This window comes from Bacidia gigantensis, assembly GCF_019456465.1.
Source record: "Bacidia gigantensis strain McMullin 20006 chromosome Unknown contig_134, whole genome shotgun sequence".
In the NCBI taxonomy this organism is placed as follows: domain Eukaryota; kingdom Fungi; phylum Ascomycota; class Lecanoromycetes; order Lecanorales; family Ramalinaceae; genus Bacidia; species Bacidia gigantensis.
This window is the reverse complement of record NW_025408593.1, coordinates 1,804,760-1,824,576: the sequence shown is the minus strand read 5'-3', so window position 1 is coordinate 1,824,576 and position 19,817 is coordinate 1,804,760. Positions and strand designations below refer to the sequence as shown.

The following is a 19,817-nucleotide window of genomic DNA, read 5'->3' as shown; positions in this document are numbered from 1 at the left end:
AATAACCCTAAAATATTATTACTAATAAACTTAGTAGATAACTAGATTTATGTTGGTAAAAATTTAAATAAAGTAATAATAGGATATTGTACTTAGTATAAGTTAATATACTAATAAAAAACAACTTTATTAACTAAATATAAAAAGTATATTAAAATAATAAAATAGCTTAAAAATAGATTAAAATTAAGATAAAAAAAGGTATTAAAATATTAATAATAATATTATATATTAAAGAAACTCCTATAAAAACTAATATAAAAATAATATTATAATCTAAAGTATAAATATTTAAGAATAATTAAAATATATAAACTTATTAAACAAAATTAGTTTTTATTAAATATAAGAATAGTAATTAATAAATATATTAAAGAATACCCTTTATATAAAAGAAATAAAGCTAAGAACTATAAGAAATATAGTTATCTATAGAAAAAATACTTACTAGAATTTCTATAATAATATATTATAATAGATTTTATAATAAAGCTACTACTATTATAAGACCTAAGAACTAAAGAGATATATAATACTATAATAATTATAATTAATAAATATATAAAATATAGTATTATAATATTATTTAATAACATATATAATATAATATAATTAGTATATATATTCCTAGATAAAGTAATTAGAATTAAAAGATTCTCTAAGGAAATAATTTTAAATAAAATAAACTATTTATATCTTTATTCTAGAAAATAATTATAGTAAAAATTAAAATAAAATTAAAGCTTTCTATAACATATTACTTAAAAATAAATAATTAAATAAAAAATTTAAATTAAAATTAAAAATATACTTATAATATTATATTAATTAAAATTAAAATAATTAGGTAAAGCTTTTATATATAGTAGAGCTAATATTTAATAATTTAATATTAAATACTATAAAGATAATACTATTCTATATAAATTATAAAAGAAATCTAAATATAAATAATATATTAAAAAAATTACTAAGATTGTAAAAAGCTATTAAATATATATTAAAACTTAAAAGGGTATATAGAGATATTATAAACTCTCTAGAAAAAGTATAAATTAAAATAAAAAAATAAGAAAATAAATATAAAATAAATAGACCTTAGCTAAAAAAGGGAAATAAAATATAGTTGTATATAAAAAATCTTAGGATAAAATAACTAAATAAGAAACTAAATTACTTATAAGTTAGCTTATTTAAAATATAAAAATAAAAAAAATTTATTAACTATAAATTAGAACTATTAAATAACGTTAAAATATATTTAATATTTTATATATTATTTTTTAAAAAAGTAAAAGATATTAATTTAATATTAATATTATTTAGATATAAACCTAAAAAACATAATATCTTTAAAGTTAAAAAAATACTAGAAGAATAATATAGTTAATACTTTATTAAATAGAAAAACTATTTAAAAGATAAAAATATATAGGAACTAAAAAAATACTTACTACTTAATTATATAGAGAAGCTTTAGTGCTTCTACTAGCAGTAATAATAGGAGTAAATAAAGCTTCTATTTATTTATTAGATTAACTAAGAAAAAAAATTAAGATTATTAAAAAAAAAAAGGGATTATTAATTACTAAATCTAATCTAGGAGCTAAAGTCGATAAATATATATTATTAAATTACTATTTTTATTCTTCTTTATAATATTTATTTTCCTCTATCTTTAAAATATACTTTATATTAAAATTACTTAGTTGATTTAGCTTTTTTAAATAAAATTGCCTTATCTTATAAATATATAATAACTTAGAATAAGTAGCTAGCTTTTATTTATCTAAATTATTAAGAATATTATACTATTTATTTATTTTTTTCTTAGGAAAAGCTAGATTATACTTTTAATTATATTTATTATACTTAATATAGTAAACTAACTAATTAGTCTTTATATATTTAAAATCTTAAGAGATATAATTCTTATAATAATATATAATAATATAATAACTATAAAGTTTTTTTTCTTAGAAATATAATAATAATATTAAGTATTATTATTAAAAAATTATATAATATAATTAAAAGAATTATATAATAAAAAAAATTAATAACTAAAGACAATTATATTAAAAAGAGAGATAATATTACAACCTTGCGTAATAGATGTAATTAAGTAACTAAGGTACTATAAAATAAAAACTATAACTATATTAATTATAAGGAAAAATAACTAAAAAAAGGAAAAGATAGCTAAAGTACTTAAGTATACTTAAGCGCTAAGAATATTAAGTAATCTTTAAATTAAGTAAACTTAAAGTAATTAAAAGTTAAATATTATTAAATAAATTAAATAAAATTATATATATAAAACCCTTTATTCCCCTTTTTAAATAAATTTCTTTATATTTAATATAAGTTTTATTCTTTATTATAAGATCTAAGATAGTTATAACTTAATTTTATCTTATTATCTTACCTTTATTTATCTTTTAATTACTATTTATATTCTAGGAAAACTAACTTATTAACCTATAGTTAAATTAACTAATATTATTTACTAGTTTAAATACTAGGGTCATAATAATAATATTATTTTAAATTACTATAATCTTATTATTATCTTTTTAAAAAAAGCTTTTAAAGCCTATTATAAAATAACTTATTTATTATTTTACTATTTTCTAAGTTATTTATATTCTTATTACTATTTATATTTATACTTATATATATTTTCTTATAAGAGTTAATTCTTTTTTAAAATTATATTTAAGTTATTTTTATTTAAATTAATTAACTTCTAAGCTTATATTTATTTAAAACTTTTTTTAAAAACTTTCGATTATATTATATTTATTTTGAAAAAGTATTTATAATTTATTTAATATAAAAGATATATATATAGTTATAAAAAAGAATTTTAAAATATTATATTTTATTTAAAATTAATAACTATTTATAAAAAATAATAAATATAAATTATATAATTAAAATATAATAGTTTTAAAATATTAAAATATTATTAGTTTATATATAATATTTAATAAGCTTTTATAGCTATATATTGTAATTAATAAAGAATTATATATAATATACTTAATAAAAATTATTTTAATTATTTTAAAAATAGTAATTATTTAAAAAAAGATAATATAAATAATTTAACTAAAATATATATATTAGTTACTTAGTACTTAAAGTCAATAAAGTTAATAAATATTAATACTTATATATAAATAATTTATTTTCTTATATTAATAGAAGTTCTAATAATAGTTTATATAAAATATTATTTAAAACTTTTTATTAATATAATATTATTTTCTTCTTTTCTGAGTAAATCTTAATAATATAAATTTATTATAGAAAAAATAATTAAAATAATATTAAAATTTATTTTTATATAAATAATTAAAATTATTTATTATATAATAAATCTTTATAATTAACTTTTAAATTATATTTTAAATATTTTAGTTATAAAAGTTACTTTATTATAAATAGTAACTAAATATTTATAATAAGTATTTAAGAGGATCTTATAGTTTAAAGATATAGGATATATAGTGTAGTAGTAAGGCTAGAGTAAGGAAAGTAGGAGGGCATATGTAGAGGGTTATCTAGTTAGTAGTAATATAAGTATTATAAAGAAATCGCAATACGCGTAAATATATACTCTTAAAGAAAATAATTCTTAGAAGGGTAATTAATAATTAATTCTCCTCCTACTCTCACCAAGCTTATCTATGTTTCTTAAACTAATTAGATCACGTACGCAAGGAGCCACATCATGACAATGATACATAGCTACTACAGTACTAAGTATATGGGCAATCTGACGGCGAATACTGCTTGGCTATTGCTAGCTAGTGCCGGCATTGCTTTGAGCTTTGAATTGTGGCGTCACTCGCGATCATTACAATGCATATCATTCGAACCTTACGTTGCTTCCGAATCGATTTACTAGCAACATGTGCGGGGTGACATTTAGGCACAAGTCTTGGCATAGACGCCATCATCGATGATAATAGGATTGCGCAGCATGCCAAGTCATTTAGGTACATATGCAAGATTTTTTTGTCTCGAGCTGGAGGCTGCAGCGTGAAAAAACATTTTCATTCAGATTGGTACCCAATTCCTTATCAGTCGATGTATGCTCCTCTCTGACTACTAGCTGTCTGTATATGGTGAAATCATCACCAAGTTTCAACGAGTGTTGAAATTTACCAAGGGACACATGATGAGCGTCGGCGACCGAGAGAGGCCCGTACCTGATATGACATACTGTGCCCAAGGCGACCCGGTCTTTGGATACATGAAGCATACCAATAGCTCACTTTGTATCTCTGACGTGGTCTCCTTGGCAGCTACTGATATGACATGGCGAAGGCTTCATGTCTTATTTGCGCCGATTGGTCAGACGGCAGATGGGCTGACGGCGTGTATAAGAGACTGACCCATCATTGGTTCGGCAAGACATTGTAGTCTTGGGAAATTTCTATGTGCGCCTTTGAACGTAACATTCATGTACGGTGACTTCGCGCTCCTTTCCTTACAAGAAAAGAGATAGTCAAGCAAACTCAAAGCTCGAAAGCACCACGGGTACCGACAAAGGTAATTTTATGTTGGACTAATCGCTACCTTGTCTCTAATGGTTCTGGTCATGAACAATTGTCGGGTAAGTGACGAAGCAATACTTCTCATCTCGCCGTGGGGTCCAGCCAACGAGTCGCAACGTGAAACGAATCTCGCGCATGTGAATCGTCAACAACCGTTGCCCGAAATGACCCCTCTAGATAGCTTCAGCCAACCGATTGACGCTTATTGCCAAAATATGAATTCATTTGATCCACAACCTTTGTTCATGTCGCCGTGGAGCTCTCGAGCCCAGGAAATGCCAAATTCCCAGGTGGACCGCCTATTGACAGGATCTTCAAAAGCCGATTATTTTCTCAATTGCTCATCCATGTCAAGTGACGATGTTGTGATAGAGCGCTCTGGTGGACCAGACGAGCTCGCGTGGGAAAGCCATAAGTCGAGGATTGTGGATCTATACAAATCCAAAGACAAGACTCTGAGAGAAGTCATAGAAATAATGAAAGCACAGCATAAGTTCAAAGCTAGGTAGGGTGTGAATAGTGAGATATCACTATTGAACCTGACTAATCCAAGTATATTTAGTGAGCAGATGTACAGGAATCGCTTTCGCCAATGGAATGTTGAAAAAATTTCAAGAAAGAAGTGATGCACGCCATCCTGCGTAAGCAGGCTGAACGAGCTCTCCGCGGTAAAAATTCAGCATTCAAATTCCGTAATCTAGAGGTGCCACAAGTGAGGATTGTTCGTTGCAGAAGGGCCTTGGAACGAAACAAGAAGGATTTATTTAGTCTTCGTGCGACGACACCAGCGGAGCTTCTCTGTTATACACCAGTAAATTCTCCATTGAACTTGCCCTTGGATAGGGAGATACCTGAACGTCTGGCAAAGGCTGTGCATGACTGGATCTCTGGTTCAATTGACTCAATGAGTTGCGTTCTTGAGGAAAATCGATGTTACAATGTTCAGCAAACTACGAGCGCAGTCAAAGATTTCTGGAACGACTGCTATCTCACGCGACGTCTCCTCAAGAGAGGTGACTCCCTGGGTTGGCAAGCTTTAGATACGGCGATGGCTCGCGTCGAGGCAATAGTGCAAGCAGAAGTTCCCCAGACTTTAGACAACCTTGCCCATATAGCATACTCCTACCTTTTTCATGATCTTGGTGAATACTTCAAAGCTATCCTGAGGCATTTTAGGGAAATGGCTGCAGCGTTGAAAAGCCAAAAACATCCATTCAACGTAATATTTGCCCTCCTGCTTGAATTGGAACAGCCATGTCTTGGACACACTCTTTCCGTCTTGCAGGACTGTCAGTCGACAATCTTCCGACAGAAGCTCGGTCATTTCAATCAGATGACGGTAGCAGCTGAACTTACAAGATTGCAATCCAAAACGGAGCTTCAAGGCATAGAAGCTACGACCCATTACCTGGGACTTCTGAAAGAGGCTGAGCATACAGTTGGTGCTACATGTCCACAGACTCTCGAAGTCCGCTTGGGTCTTGCATGGCATTATTTGCACATTCATCACTGGGAGAAAGCTGGTCACACTGCCCAGGTGATCATCGACTTGGTTATTCATAGTGACCTTCCAACTTTACAGTATAAGAGCATTGCTTATTATCTTCATGCCATATCTTACTTCGAAAGATCACGGCCGGAACGCGCTGAGTTGAGTCTACGTGAGGCGATTCGTCTTGCAGCCCAGACTTGGGGATGGCAAGATAGTCGTGTGCTGAAATACATGTCTGTTTTTCAACACTGGCTCCTCGAATGGAGAAGGATTGATGAAGCGCAACAACTGCTGCAGACTATTGAGACCCATGTAGCTTCGAAGCAAGCCCGAATTCACGAGTCAGAGAACGACAGGTTGAGACGGATGCAGATGTCGAGCTTTTGAGCACTTACAAAACAATATTTAACGCCAGGTTATGAGCTCCAAATTAACCCACCGGGTATCGTCATTTAGCCCTGGCTTACCAGAAAGCCGAGGAAGCCTCGTGATCTACGATTGACAGAAGGGTAAAATAGCCCCCTCGTGTGCTCAGACCACTAGCCGTTCATGAGAAGCGTTTTGATTAGACACCTAGCAAACTGGTGATCTCTCCGATGGAGATCAGTGCACATGGGATTAGGTGTAGTCCTCCAAGATGCATTCTCGTACTTCAAATACACAATCACGTTTTCAAACCTGCAGCTCGAGCCAGTGGTCCATAGATGTGGTCCTTTGTTGATACCCTTCACGCAATTGTAGATGAGTCAAGCAAGCAAGTTCTCTGATCTAAAAACCATCGGACATATCCATTGTTTTTCCGGCTGAAGATGCAGTGTTCTCTGGCCGAGTATAGCAGAGTTCTACCAAACACCACTGGGATGTAAATTGATTAGTATTCGAATTTGATTTATCACCAGTCTTGGCTGTAGACTAGGCTCAAATCTAATTGGCTGTCAATCCTTCGTTCGCGTCTAGCGCAGGCATCAGCAGGTCCAAGGCTTAGTGCAATCCGTCTTGTTTCAGCTCAATCCTTCATTCCATTTTTCAAGTTCGACTTGAAACCTTTCACCTCATGTTCATTCAAGACCAGCAACAATACTCCAGGTTGACAGTATGGTTGGCCAGGCGCATGACGCGAGGAGCGTTTCGCCTTTGTCGACAAGACGTTCTGGTGAATCACCCGCCCAATGTGACAGTAGCGATCCCCAATCGGTAGATTTGAATGAAACAAGACAAAGCGGATCACTGGTGGAGCCCCAAATCAAGGACGAGATCGACGACGAGATCAACGATCGTGAAAGGTCGAGAAGTCTTTACAGCAGAATCTTCACGGACTCGTGGGCTGCAGAGCTGATTGCATGGTTCCTAGCGGCACTCTCTACTCTGCTGATTGTTATCATTCTTGTCATTTTCGACAATAAACGGCTGAGCCAATGGCACTCTCGGATCACAGTCAATACATTGATCAACTTTGCATCGCAATTCGCACAAACATCCTTGATGGTGCCACTCGCCTCTTCGCTTTCGCAGATGAAATGGATATGGTACCGAAGGCCTCATCCGCTCGCAAATATTGAAGACTTTGACAAAGCAAGCCGTCAGCCGCTCGATAGTCTTCTTCTTGCCTACAAACATCCAAAATGGTGAGCCTAATCTGCAGTATGTTGTTTGCGCTGCTCACATAGCATAGCGTTATGGTTTACGTTGCCACTCTCACCTCGATATTGATCCTCTTGTTGGGGCCTTTCGCCCAACAAGCCGTCAATATTGTGAATCGCCAGACTGTCGTTGCAAACGATACGGCCGACATACCCTTTGTGGAACATTGGGCAGGGCCTCTGCACCAATCGATTTTGAAAACGGACGCCGGAGTGGAAGGAGTAGGCATTCCCTACGCCTCGACAGACCCAGGAGTAAACAACAATGTCCTCCGTGGGATACTCGGTCCAGACGCTAGTCATAGCGACGTCAAGCCAGTCTGCTTGGGCGCCAACTGTACTATCCCCTCCTATACGACCCTGGGTATATGCTCCTCCACGGAAGATTTCAAGTCACATATCATTGTACAAAAAGGGGATGGAAGCAATGGAGAAACAAATTATACGATTGATGAGCTGGTGGCGCATCCACCTCTACGGGGTAGACCGTTTGACACCAGTCGAGTTCACGTTGGAATGAGTGCCTACCCCGATAGCAGGTCTAAAGCACAGCAAATCTGGTCGCGACCATACACCAACCCAGATCCGAAAGTCTTAAGCGAGTTCTACGTAATGTATCCGTACAAGTCATATACGGAGGCCCCTAAGGACCTCCTCGCCTCAGTCGGTGCTAGTAAAGTCACACTGGAATACTGTCTGTATACGCTCCAAACAGAAGTTCGTAACGGTCAAACAAATACCACAGTCATAGACGTGATTATCGAGGATCTTGACTGGCAATGGCGCGGTAGTTCGTCAAATCGGTCTGCATTCACCACACACACTATTGGTTCTAATACGACCGAGTATAGCGCCAGCGAGGCCATGAAAGATGCGTTGAATACGTATATGGCAAGTGAAATACTTTACGGCTCGTGGCTAATGACATCGGGGTTTGATGCGGCGGAGTCAGATGTCGCCTTGGCGATCGGGAAATCCTTATATCACAATAACTCGGGAGAATTGACCTTTGATGGATGGGAGGGCATAGATAGGCTTACGGACAATCTTGCAATCTCGATAACCAATGCGTAAGTCTTGTTCTCCGCCCCCATCCCCTTCAATACCAGTAAGGCACCACCCTCTGACAAACTCCAGTATGCGGACCACAGCGGATTATAGCAACTTGGCAGTCGGCACTGTCTCCTATACCGAGATATTCATCAAAGTCAATTTCTTCTGGCTGATCTTACCTATTGCCGCCGTCCTCTGGGTCCTGATGTTCCTAGTCATCGTGATCATTCAAAGCAAACGCGCAGGCATCCCAGCTTGGAAAACAAGCCAATTACAAGCGATGCAGGTTCTTGAACCGGGAGTGAGGGACGGGTTGAGACTAGATAAGGACGAAGGAGCAAAGATGAGAGTCCGGCTCGTCACGGGAGAAGAGGGTTGGCTGTTGGGTAAGAACACGGATGAAAGAAGTGACGAAGGTGTTGAGATGGATTTGTTAGGCCAATAACGCGTCGCTAGAGTCGTCTTGTCGAGGATGGGTGGCATGGGTTCGAAGAATGCATTCATGAAGGCGCTTGAACATCATCAAGCTGCATCGACTCAAGCAACATCTTTCAGACGCCGTCCATCTCAAACCCAATTACTTTCGGCCTTCATCGCCATCGCGAAACCTGGAGGTCGAGGACAATCCCCATCGCCCGATCCCTGATCGCTCCCCACGACCTTTTCAAAAAGGGTTGTTCAACCTCGTTGGCGTAGCCCCAACTCACGACCTGAGCTCTGACACATCTGCGGCTAAAAGGTGGGTCGTTATGGTGGTGGTGGCTGTAAGGCCAGAAGTTGAGTAAACGCGAGCATTCTGTATCCCAACAAATGGCTGCGGCTACTACGATACTGCCCTCATTATCGCTCACATCTAATGATATGGCGTTGAGGTAAGATGGCTAAGACGCGAGGGGTGGGTGTTGTCACTGCCAAGTAGAACACGGCCAGGCGACTGACGCCTTTCCGCGTTGGCCGACGTCTCAAGCTCGCCATGATACTCACTGTTAAGAGCTTCACATAATATCTACATAGTTTTTAAGAAGTAGGTGAACGAGCTTTGATCGCGTTTAGTGGAGCATATGCTCGTTTGAAATGACTACAAGACCAGTCCAATCAATACTACAAGAGTACTACGCTATATCACGACGGTCTCTTGATTACTGCCGTACGTTGCATTGGAAAGAGGCGTCCAATGGGATTCATGAGTGATAGAGAAGCCAACACTTTGATATTTCGAGCGTCTGCCTGCAAGATGCTTCGAAAACTCTGCGGTTTTGTGGAGCTTCGCCCAGCATGCGCGCTAAACGGAACAGGGATATCCTATCACTCAACATAGCCTTTACCAGGAAGTGCAATGCTCTCACCGAAACAAGAACCAGCAATCTCGCCCATACGACTCTCACATTTGAATCAACACGGGTATCAATGCGTATCATGCCAGACATCAGACATCATCTAGTGTTCACTACGCCTTAAAGGGCAGTCCCTGGCTATTCATCTTCTTCAATTGATGACTATCATCGCCTTCACCCTGCTTAATATACTTGCTGGCGCGACCCTCACTAATACGTCCCCGACTCCAAGAAAGATGAAAAGCCGATGCGGTCTTAACATACAGAGGCTTACAAGCGGGAACGCATGCAGCGATAATACCGATCAGAATCTCCAGCTCGCCCCAGACTCTCAGGTCGATGCTGATCCAGCTGAAATCGCTTGTCTTGCCTTGCGCGATGACACGCTTGGTGATAACGGTCCGCACGATGGAGGTAACGCCCGTGAAGAAGCCCATGCTCATGAGCACGCATACGCCAAACCTTGGCTTTGCGCGAGAGCTGCATGTCCCACAAGAATGCGATGGGAAGGCTGGCTAGGACCCAGTCTGTCATCACAGAAATGACGCCGTTGTAGAGACCGATGGCGGTAGTGGTGCTCGCTGGCCAGCATGTCCCCGGCAGCTTCTGATTCCATGTCTTCTCGTACGGTTTGCAAGTCAGAAAGACGAGAAGAAATGACGGGATGTTGGTGAGAAGAATGAAGCCCGTCAAAGCCCAAAGTCCCCATCGCCAAGCTGTCTTAACGTTGAAGATGCGGAGTAGGAAGAAGCATATCGAAAGGCGGGTCAAGATGACCGAGACGAAAAAGGTGGGAGGCCAGATAGATTGGTAGTGGTTTCCTTTCACGAAGTGGGTAGGTTCTTTGATCAGGTAGAATTGATGCCGTCCAAAGCCTTCTCGCACCATGACACAATTGAAGGCGATGCCGATGACGGTGGAGATCTAAAGAATGTCAGTAATACTAATTGCAGGTTTGGAGAAATACAAGCACTCACCCACGCGCCGACAATAAGCCAGTCATCCCAGCCGACCTTGCGCACCATCGTTGCTCGCACATACATTCTCGTCGCCACAAGGAATGTAGCGATGGCCCCGAATACGAATTGAGTGACAATGATGTCTGCGCCCCTATGACGATCTCCATCTTTGGGTGGCTTAAGCTTTGGAGGTGGTGGAGTCACCATGATCCAGGCTGAGATTTTTCTCCGGCGCGCGCTCGACAAGCTCAAAGGGTAAGTGTAGTATGCAGGACGCCGAGAGAAGAACGACGAGCGAAGTTATTTCCAGTCTCGAAATGACCCCGCATAATCATGCGCGTCGGAGCCTCTACGGGCAAACGGTAGGTGCTCAAAAAGACTACTCCAGGGCGCACAAATCGCTGCGTTTCTATTACCATCTTAATCTGGAGAAACGTGAAGAGGTAGCTAAAAGAGTTCTCATGTCTTATTTCGGGATCGTGTGGGACTCGTGCGCTTATATCGAAAGGCCTGTCATAGCGTGTTTGACAAGAAGTATAGACGCAGCTTTAGGCCATATAACATCATACGCGGCCCGAGCTGCGAGCATCCGTTTGGCACCGTGTATCTACCAGTTGGATCATGTGGTGTAGTAGACTTGAGATACAATATTTCCATGTTCACTCTTCATTCGTCAAGATCTGCAATCTTCTCTGGCCAAATCCTTCTTTGGCTTATTTCAACTGCCATTCTATCTTGGCGGGGTGGAAATGGCTGAAAACGGTAAGAGAATTGGGCTATCAAGGGTTGTCTTCTGTAAATCGGCGAGCTCTGTCAGCCGCAACCCCACTTGAAGGCCCCTTAACCAGATTTCTTTGTGGAAGCTTTGCTAAGACAAGTACTACAGTTTGCGACACTTATAGATTCCCGAAAAACAACCTTAGCTATGGAGACTGCTCGATGGTAACGATGGATCCAACTCCTTGTTTGTGGCTATCGATGATACAAATATTGTGAACACGCTCAAAAGACAACAAAGATGGGCGATATGACGTACGAGCGGAGCGTGAAACTCGCATCGTTATCGGACGATGCACTGGACGACTGGGACTCTAATGTTCAATTGATCAAGCTTTTCGTAGAAGACTACAAGACCACTGTCAATCAAAAGAACATTTTCGGGGCATCATTGATACAATTCATCGTATTACGTCGTGACGAGGTAACAGAATATACACTCAACCGAGACAGCGCTGCAATAAGTTTCCCATGATGATATAGAGAGTTGCTTTGAGGTGGGCGATACGTCAATTGGACTCTATTACAATCGCTCTGCTCTTGATAAAACCCGAGATGCACAACAGCCCTGTCAACGAACTACGGGAGACGGCAGCCGTTATTGCATTGAGACACAAGGGCAAAGAACACTTTATGCAAGAAAGTCTTCGGGAGAGTAAAGTTGATAACGAGACATGGCTTAAGCGGATGTGCAATGATCATAGATGGCTATCTGAGCCATGGAACAATAAGATCAGAAATTTGGCTGTGAGGCGGCTAAAAATGGCAGGACAGGTGTCAAATTTGAGCAAAGAATCTTCAAGACTTTAAGCATTATACCAAAAATTGTAGGACGAGTCAGGAGAGCCCCGAGGGCTTGCTTCAAATCTAAGTCAAAAATCTAGTCCGCTCGTCGACAATACTCTAGTCAAGTGAGCAATCCATTTTGGCCAAGACTCATAAGTCCAACAAAGAAGTCATCTGCTTTCGCAGCTTATTTTCTCTTTTAATTGTTGACACTGCATGGTCTGAACAAAAGGAGTCCAGAAGAATCAGTCAAAGGATCGCTGTACCAATGTTAGATCACAATGGCAAACATCGAGTCTAGCGTCCGCGATCCCAAAGGGCCAGTAAGCTCTGTATCCTCGCATCCGGCTGATGTTCATAGTCACTCGGCAGAAAAGTCACAACCACGTCAACCAAACGCTCGGAAAAGGTCATACAGGCATAGTGGTAGATTTAGGACTAAGGGGCTAATGTTCGCACCTCGAACGCCGGGCACTGAGCGTGGGATTCTCATGCGACCAAGTTACCGCGGGGTGCCACCCGACTTCCCATAAGCATCAGCTGACGAGAGGAAGTATGACAACCACCTTTACGACTAGCTCATGGCTTCTTCATATATCTTTTCGCGAGAGGGTAATGAAGAGCTTCGCTGAGCTCAGCCACGTAGACTCCGACCTCGCTGACGCCGCATCACAGCTTTCGCCCGCTCGCGAATACTTCTTCGTCGTCTCGTAAGGATGCCAGCGCAACAGAGCTACATGGAGACGCACCCTGAGTTTGTTAAACCCAAGCTCCCATACATTGCCGGCGCCAGTATAAACATCCGTGCCCACAAGCCAACATATCCACCTCCTCGAAGCAGCGTGTCCATTGAGGACGAGATCAAAGAATGGGAGAGTTCCAGCCCCCTGGCTCGCTGCTTGAAGCACCCTCCCACAAAGGGAACCGAAGGAAACGACAATTACGACCTTCATATCGAAAGTGCCCTGCATGCCAGAGATGGAAGCCGAGCGCAAGTCGTGCGTGCGAAAGTGAAGCGACACAGCGGCGACAACAGCGTGCACAGCGTTTCGGCTCCTCCAGAAGACGAGTCCATAGTGGCCAAGTTCTACGACCCTCTCTACGCGGACCACGACGAGGTCGGGTCCTACATCTTCAATCTCGCCGAATCAACTTATGCGACCGAGGCTACGGCGTATGCCAAAGTATCGAAGGTGCAGGGCCAGTTCGTCCCCAAATTCTACGGCTCCTTCACTTGCTCTTTCCCCGCGTCAGAAGGCAAGACGCGCCAGGTCAGGCTGATTCTGATGGAATTCGTAGAGGGGGAGGTGATGTATAAGCTCGATCCTAACGCGCTGAGCGTGCGGCAGAAACAGGATATCATGAAGGGTGTCATAGATGCTGAGACGGCGGTCTTCAAGGAGGATGTGATGATGAATGATGTGGCGCCCCGCAACATATTGATTCTTCCCGAAAGCCACGATAAGAAGGAAGGGGCAGGCCCGGCTTCACGCACATGTCGGGTGGTGTTGATAGACTTCGACAACGCGTATCTGGCTCGTCAAAGTCCGAGGATGATTGCAGAGTACGGCGAGCAGCGATATTTTCCGGGGCAGTATATCTCGCCGTTGTTGCGCTGGGCAGAATACACGGGATTATCGGAGTTTGATGATTGGATCGACTGGGATTGGAAGGAGTGGATTGGGGAGCTGTACGCCGCGGATAAGTCTCATGTCACTGATGGGATGAAAGAGGTTTGGAGACGTGGGGTCGCGTAGGGGTTATGCTACTCAGCAGATGTATGCGACGTGTGCCAGGACAGATGGGAGGGGAGGAGGGAAACCTAAGCGTCCTACAAGCCTACAATGACTGTGGCGAAATCTTTCGCTCTGTTTCCAGCGATATCAGGAAATGTACTGTGAATCGCCTTGAAGACTGTTTCTGGGAAAATTTTACAGATATGCTCTCCCAAAGCAGAATATACCTCTATAGCCTATAGCAAATACTCGATCATTGCCGTAGCTCACACCCATACCCCCGGGCAACTATGTGAATCGTACTCAACCATTTCTGCTAGGGTTTCTTGCCTGGCTTTTTGCCCCCGCTTGGTTTCTTGCCTCCGGTGGAGCTGCCTTTGCCTCCGGTGGAGCTACCAGTGCCTCCGGTGGAGCTACCAGTGCCTCCGGTGGAGCTGCCTGTGCCTTTAGCAGGATCTGCGGGCTTATTGGCATCAGCAGGCTTATTGGCGTCTGCAGGCTTGTTAGCGTCTGGAGGTTTGTTGGTCCCTGAAGGCTTGTTGGTATCTGCAGGCTTGTTTAGCATCTGTAAGCTTTAAGACATCTGTAGTCTTACTGGGATCTGGCGGGCCTGGGTGTAATGGAAGCGTGGTCTTTCCATCGCCACTAGGACCACCTGGTGTGCCTGAAGCATCTGTAGCTTTACTGCCTCCTTGCTTGCCGTTTTTTGGATCTATCAACTCATCAGTCTTGTTAAGCGTTGATGAAACAATGTTCGTCCAACTCACCTCCACCGTCATATTTGGGGGGTCTTTGACCTCGCCCTTCGAGCGCTTGTAAGCCCGAATCAGGAATGCTGTCAGTAGGCTGCGAAAATAATAATCTTTATCGCTCTTCCCCGAAGCCTGCTTTGCTTGTTCTTGATACAGTATGCCCGATGGCCAAGTCTCGGGATCATCTCCTTGACGTTCCTTCCCTTTTCCCTTAACCGCAGCTTTTCCCTTCTTTGCAGGATCTGCATTCAGCCCACCTGCATAATTGAGGATGAACATCGTATCATAATCGAAAAGGCAGACATCATTCACTTGGCGATTGTCTGCGTAGCTTGTGGCCTGTTTGATAAGCCAGAAGGAAGACCGAAGGAAGTAGGTTTTATTGCCGCCAGTCGTTTTGACTTCGTCAATAAATGGTTTGATTGGCTCACTTGTCTTGTATTCGGCATCAAGGATCTCTTTGGGGTTTATCAGATGTTTGCGCTTGTACTCTAGGACAGCTAATGCCTTATCTGAGCCTTTCAGCTTCCATTCGACGTCGGTACGAGTTTCCGCTTTCGTGTTATCCTTTGGGTCTTTCTTGACGACAGTGACCTCTGCAGTACATTCCAAAGGCGCTGTTTCTTTTTTGGTTTCAAGCCAAGCCTGGACTAAAATATGATCAGTGATATCTGGAAGACGAGAGTCTCTACGTTGAGGCTCCGCAAAGGTCAAATTTTAATGAAGCTTTCAGGACTCGACATACCAGCTACGTTCACCGGATGAAGTAAATATAGGGCAGAAGCGCGGACCACATCTGCCTCATTGATCATGAGATGCGATTTCTCGACCACAGGCATCATTGAAGGTGCTTTGATTGAAGTCGCTTCATCCTCGAAATAGGTCTTCACAAAGACTTCAATATCTTCGCGAATCCACGCATATGGTGGTTGTTGTGTTGCCGTTGATTCACCAGACGGCTGATTGAGTGGATGGAATTTTGCAGCGGAAAATTGAGAAGCTGCGTCACTTTCAAGCTCAGGCAGTTTCTCTTTTAAGGCCTTCTCGATAGACTGCTGAGTTCCCGAGGCGGAAGACGAGCCTCCTCCAGTATTACCAGACCCATTGTTGGCATTGCTACCGGAGCCAGTCTTGGTCGCCGCTTGCGCACCTACATTTGCGGCTCCCGTAAGAGCTATTATATTGTCGTTAGATGCTCTCGTCAAACCTGGATATCTTTAAAGAGATTTGTATTACGTACCTGATGCAATAGGCGATTTAGGGGTGCTCCCTGAGGCCTTCGGGGGGTTCCCAGACATGTCTCAACTGCGGCTAGGTTCTATGGATGGAGCAAACAGGAGTATTTGCTTGAGTATTTAGATCGAGGATTGATGTGTCTAGTGATCTTAATTTTCCTTTAAAGCAAGTACTTTGCCCCGTCCGGGAAGAGCAAAGGATACGTATGAAGGCCTACCAACTTGATCATACTCAGCTCAAGTCAGCAAGCCATGAATGGTCAAGACCTCGTTAGATTCTGTTAGTCCGCTCGTGAAACTTGTCGCCTAATGTACCATGTGAGACCCCCGACAAAAGCTGCTAGAGTAGTCGACGGACATGAATAAAGATAGACATTAGGAAGTCCGAGGGCTGGATGCTGACAATGCTGACCTGAATCCATGTGACTCACGGCTTCCTGTTGATCGAAAACGATTGTAATACTCGCCTATATGTTCATCGTGTGACAGTGGCGCTCTACATACAACACGGAGTTCGTGAGAAGCACCCTAGCTATCTTAGTTCACTGACGGCAGATTACATTTTCGGTACTACCCACCCGAAGTACACAGAGCTCCAGTCTGCAATTCGTTGCATGGAATCTAGTAAGCAGTGGTCATAGGGTGTTGACAGGGACTCGAGAGAAGCTTCCGAAGGCTGACGAGTCAGGTGTTAGTCTGACGAAAGAGCGGCTTGGTCCGGCAAGTTCGAAAAGTCTCCGACTCATGGTTCTGGTGTTTGTCTTCGGCAGCAAACAGGAAGCTGGGGGGGATAGGACGGTTTCTTTGGTAAACTTCAAGCGCCACCTTAAGAGCGAGACTAGGCTCGGAGGATCAGACTAGTGCATGTGCGCTTTGCAGCCCTGTCTCGGTTAATCTGAGTCAGCAGGAGCTTAGTGCACAGGATCTACGAATTCTATATCTCACGCATTCTCCTAACAGTTGAGAGTACGCGAAGACCAGATTCTTCAACTTTTAAGCTCGTCTGTCCTTGAGAAAGTGCTACCCAGGTGATACCTCGTCCCAATCCCAGAAACGCACCATGCCTCCAAGACAACAGCAAGGTTACGGACGCTCCTCAAACCAAGGCTATGCATCCAACAACAACCAGCAGCAAGACATGGGATATGATGAAGGAGGGCAGTATGGCGAAGAAGGCAATGAGCAAGACATGAACGAAGACGAGCAGTACCAAGAAGGTGGCGAGGAAGGCGAAGAGCAGTACGACGAGAATGAAGGAGAACAAGATGATATAGAAGTGGGTGACGATCAAGAAGACCCCGGCGAGAACGAGGAAGATGGCGAGGAAAAAAATGAAGGTCACGCCGCAGCTCCATCAGGAAGGGGCAGCGTGAAGCACAGCAAATTTTCCCAGGACCCTCATCATTCCAAGACGATGTCGCACTTCCATGACGTTGCGTGTAAGTAGAGAAGAAGACTGAGGACTTCGCAAGAACAAGAACGACAGCTGACGGATTTCTAGCTGAGGGTTTCACCGAAGACCACGTGCATAGCTTCATTCACGTGTTGATATTGATTGTGGCCATGCTTGCCTTTCACTCCGGTATGACAGCAGGGCATCATCCAACCCGTAAGTCATTTCCAGAGCATCTCACACATTGATTCTTGGAGCTGACAATATGTCATGTTCTAGATGAGGCTGCTAAAGCAGCACATCAGGGAGTGGAGGCAAAGGTGGTGCGTCCAAAAGCAGATAGAACAGCTTGTAGGGGGACGAACTAGTGGCAATGGGAAGTTCAACTCCGCTGGGACAGTGTTTGGTTAGGAGGTACGACGGTCGATAGAATGGTGTCAGAATATGGGTACTGAATATATTTTCTGTCAGCTTACTGTTAAAATTGCTCAAAATTATCCGGTCACTCACTGTAGCCGAATCTCTTTCGCTATCATAAGTTTTTTCTTTCGTAGTCGGATCCCTGCCAAAGCTTAGCACTGGGCTTATGTAGGAACCCACAAAGTCAACATGTGATCTGCTCCTAGGCGCATATGCTTAGCTCGATTTGATGTCAGGGCAGAGTGGTCAGATCTCGCTTCTTGCCCTCCGTCTGAGTAATCTCGCGAAATCCTAGGAACATTGCCGGCAAAGCAAAGCTCAGGCATCCAACGGAACCTCACAGCTTACCTTCAATGTCCGTTCTACCGCAAGCGAATCTTGCCTCCCATCATCAAATGTTCTATTCTTGACATAATTCAAAGATTGATTTATTATGAAGTAGAGTCTTGAAAAGCCTAGATTCGCATCTACCATCGTCCTTGACATCTCGACCTAGACTTCCACCGCTTTACCTTTCAACGCACCTGAGACTTCGATTGGCATAGTTGCAACTCAACGATGGCTGTCGCATTCGAGAAACTTGGAGTAGAACTAATCGAGCAGCTCGCCGAAAAAGTCATCGGGGAGATCATCCAGGCCATCGAAAATCTCATCACAAACAAAGCCGACAACCCTATCCGTGAAGCCTTCACGCAAGAGCAAGTCGGCAAGGCTATGGCTCTCGTCAATGAGCCTACCAATTGCATGGTGATTTTCGAGCACGACAAACATGATGCGAGCGACCTGATAAAGAACGGATGGAAGATGGGAAAGATCAAGTGTGCGTGTCCGCATGCGAACAATACACTACAATGTAAGTCTCCTTGCTTCATGTCTCTCAATTACAACAGAGCGACCAGATGAAGCTGACGGTCTTGAACAGATGAATGCTACGTTGGAAAGAAGCCGGCGACATTTCACCTCCAAGCAGACGGCGGCTTTCTCAACTGGTGTTTCGGGGGAAAGTATAATCGACACGGTAATGATGTGAGCTTTGAGAGTGTTTGAAGCAAAGACCATGTCAATTATTGAGCGTTGAAATTTCGTCCTTCATTCGCAGAAATTCATTAAAAATGTTTGCATCCAATGAATAGTGTTAGCTACTCTTTCGGTCGCTTCCAGAGAATGCCCAGTCCTCGAGACACTCAATGTTGAATCTTGGTCGAAGAAGACGGCGCAGGTGTAAAACCAGCATTAGAAAGGCTAGAAGTACTAGACCTGCTGTCGCTAGTAGGAGCATCATAGTTGCGCCAATGATGATACTGAAGCATATCTGAATACATGATTTCAAGCCTGTGATGTTCACAATTTGAGATGAATGTTGTTGATCCTTGGCTTTCTTAGTGTGACCGAAGACTAGAAACCATGTGGTGAACTTGCCAGCTGTTCTGTAGATGTGTCTCAGTGTTGCCGCGGTCGCTAACGTACTCGTAAGCATAAAATTTGAAGTATTGATTAGCGCCCTACCAAGAGCCACTTTAGCCAGATCCTGATGATTCCCATACCCTGTTCCTTGGGTATGAGGGGTTTGGAGCTTTGAGTTTGTTGCTTTATTAGGTTTCCTCGTTGGGCGGGGCTGGGACTTCCCCGATGTTGCGCCCAATGTTGCGCCGCTAAGTAAATTAGACTTGCG

At 41.8% G+C, this 19,817-nt stretch overlaps 8 protein-coding genes across 8 annotated transcripts; 7 read left to right on the top strand and 1 right to left on the bottom strand.

Annotated features, from left to right (window-relative positions):
* Nucleotides 1-4,813: 4,813 nt before the first annotated feature.
* Nucleotides 4,814-5,213, top strand: KY384_002309 (uncharacterized protein; the record flags this gene model as incomplete). Its single annotated transcript, XM_044810832.1, has 2 exons — nt 4,814-5,073; nt 5,138-5,213. The coding sequence occupies 2 exons, from the start codon at nt 4,814-4,816 to the stop codon at nt 5,211-5,213; spliced, it is 336 nt and encodes a 111-aa protein (XP_044672806.1).
* A 403-nt stretch (nt 5,214-5,616) lies between these two features.
* On the top strand, nt 5,617-6,469 carry KY384_002308 (uncharacterized protein; the record flags this gene model as incomplete). Its single annotated transcript, XM_044810831.1, has 2 exons — nt 5,617-6,401; nt 6,433-6,469. The coding sequence occupies 2 exons, from the start codon at nt 5,617-5,619 to the stop codon at nt 6,467-6,469; spliced, it is 822 nt and encodes a 273-aa protein (XP_044672805.1).
* Nucleotides 6,470-7,736: 1,267 nt separating this feature from the next.
* KY384_002307 (uncharacterized protein) lies at nt 7,737-9,198 on the top strand (the record flags this gene model as incomplete). The annotated part of the gene is made up of 2 exons (XM_044810830.1): nt 7,737-8,770; nt 8,814-9,198. The coding sequence occupies 2 exons, from the start codon at nt 7,737-7,739 to the stop codon at nt 9,196-9,198; spliced, it is 1,419 nt and encodes a 472-aa protein (XP_044672804.1).
* Nucleotides 9,199-12,064: 2,866 nt separating this feature from the next.
* Nucleotides 12,065-12,633, top strand: KY384_002306 (uncharacterized protein; the record flags this gene model as incomplete). The annotated part of the gene is made up of 2 exons (XM_044810829.1): nt 12,065-12,247; nt 12,307-12,633. 2 exons carry the CDS (start codon nt 12,065-12,067, stop codon nt 12,631-12,633), a joined length of 510 nt encoding a protein of 169 aa, XP_044672803.1.
* A 692-nt stretch (nt 12,634-13,325) lies between these two features.
* Nucleotides 13,326-14,366, top strand: KY384_002305 (uncharacterized protein; the record flags this gene model as incomplete). Its single annotated transcript, XM_044810828.1, has 1 exon — nt 13,326-14,366. The coding sequence occupies one exon, from the start codon at nt 13,326-13,328 to the stop codon at nt 14,364-14,366; it is 1,041 nt and encodes a 346-aa protein (XP_044672802.1).
* A 295-nt stretch (nt 14,367-14,661) lies between these two features.
* Nucleotides 14,662-16,395, bottom strand: KY384_002304 (uncharacterized protein; the record flags this gene model as incomplete). The annotated part of the gene is made up of 4 exons (XM_044810827.1): nt 14,662-14,891; nt 14,941-15,747; nt 15,843-16,304; nt 16,338-16,395. The coding sequence occupies 4 exons, from the start codon at nt 16,393-16,395 to the stop codon at nt 14,662-14,664; spliced, it is 1,557 nt and encodes a 518-aa protein (XP_044672801.1).
* A 997-nt stretch (nt 16,396-17,392) lies between these two features.
* KY384_002303 (uncharacterized protein) lies at nt 17,393-18,093 on the top strand (the record flags this gene model as incomplete). Its single annotated transcript, XM_044810826.1, has 2 exons — nt 17,393-17,771; nt 18,005-18,093. The coding sequence occupies 2 exons, from the start codon at nt 17,393-17,395 to the stop codon at nt 18,091-18,093; spliced, it is 468 nt and encodes a 155-aa protein (XP_044672800.1).
* A 610-nt stretch (nt 18,094-18,703) lies between these two features.
* Nucleotides 18,704-19,175, top strand: KY384_002302 (uncharacterized protein; the record flags this gene model as incomplete). The annotated part of the gene is made up of 2 exons (XM_044810825.1): nt 18,704-18,963; nt 19,004-19,175. The coding sequence occupies 2 exons, from the start codon at nt 18,704-18,706 to the stop codon at nt 19,173-19,175; spliced, it is 432 nt and encodes a 143-aa protein (XP_044672799.1).
* Between the last annotated feature and the right edge of the window lie 642 nt (nt 19,176-19,817).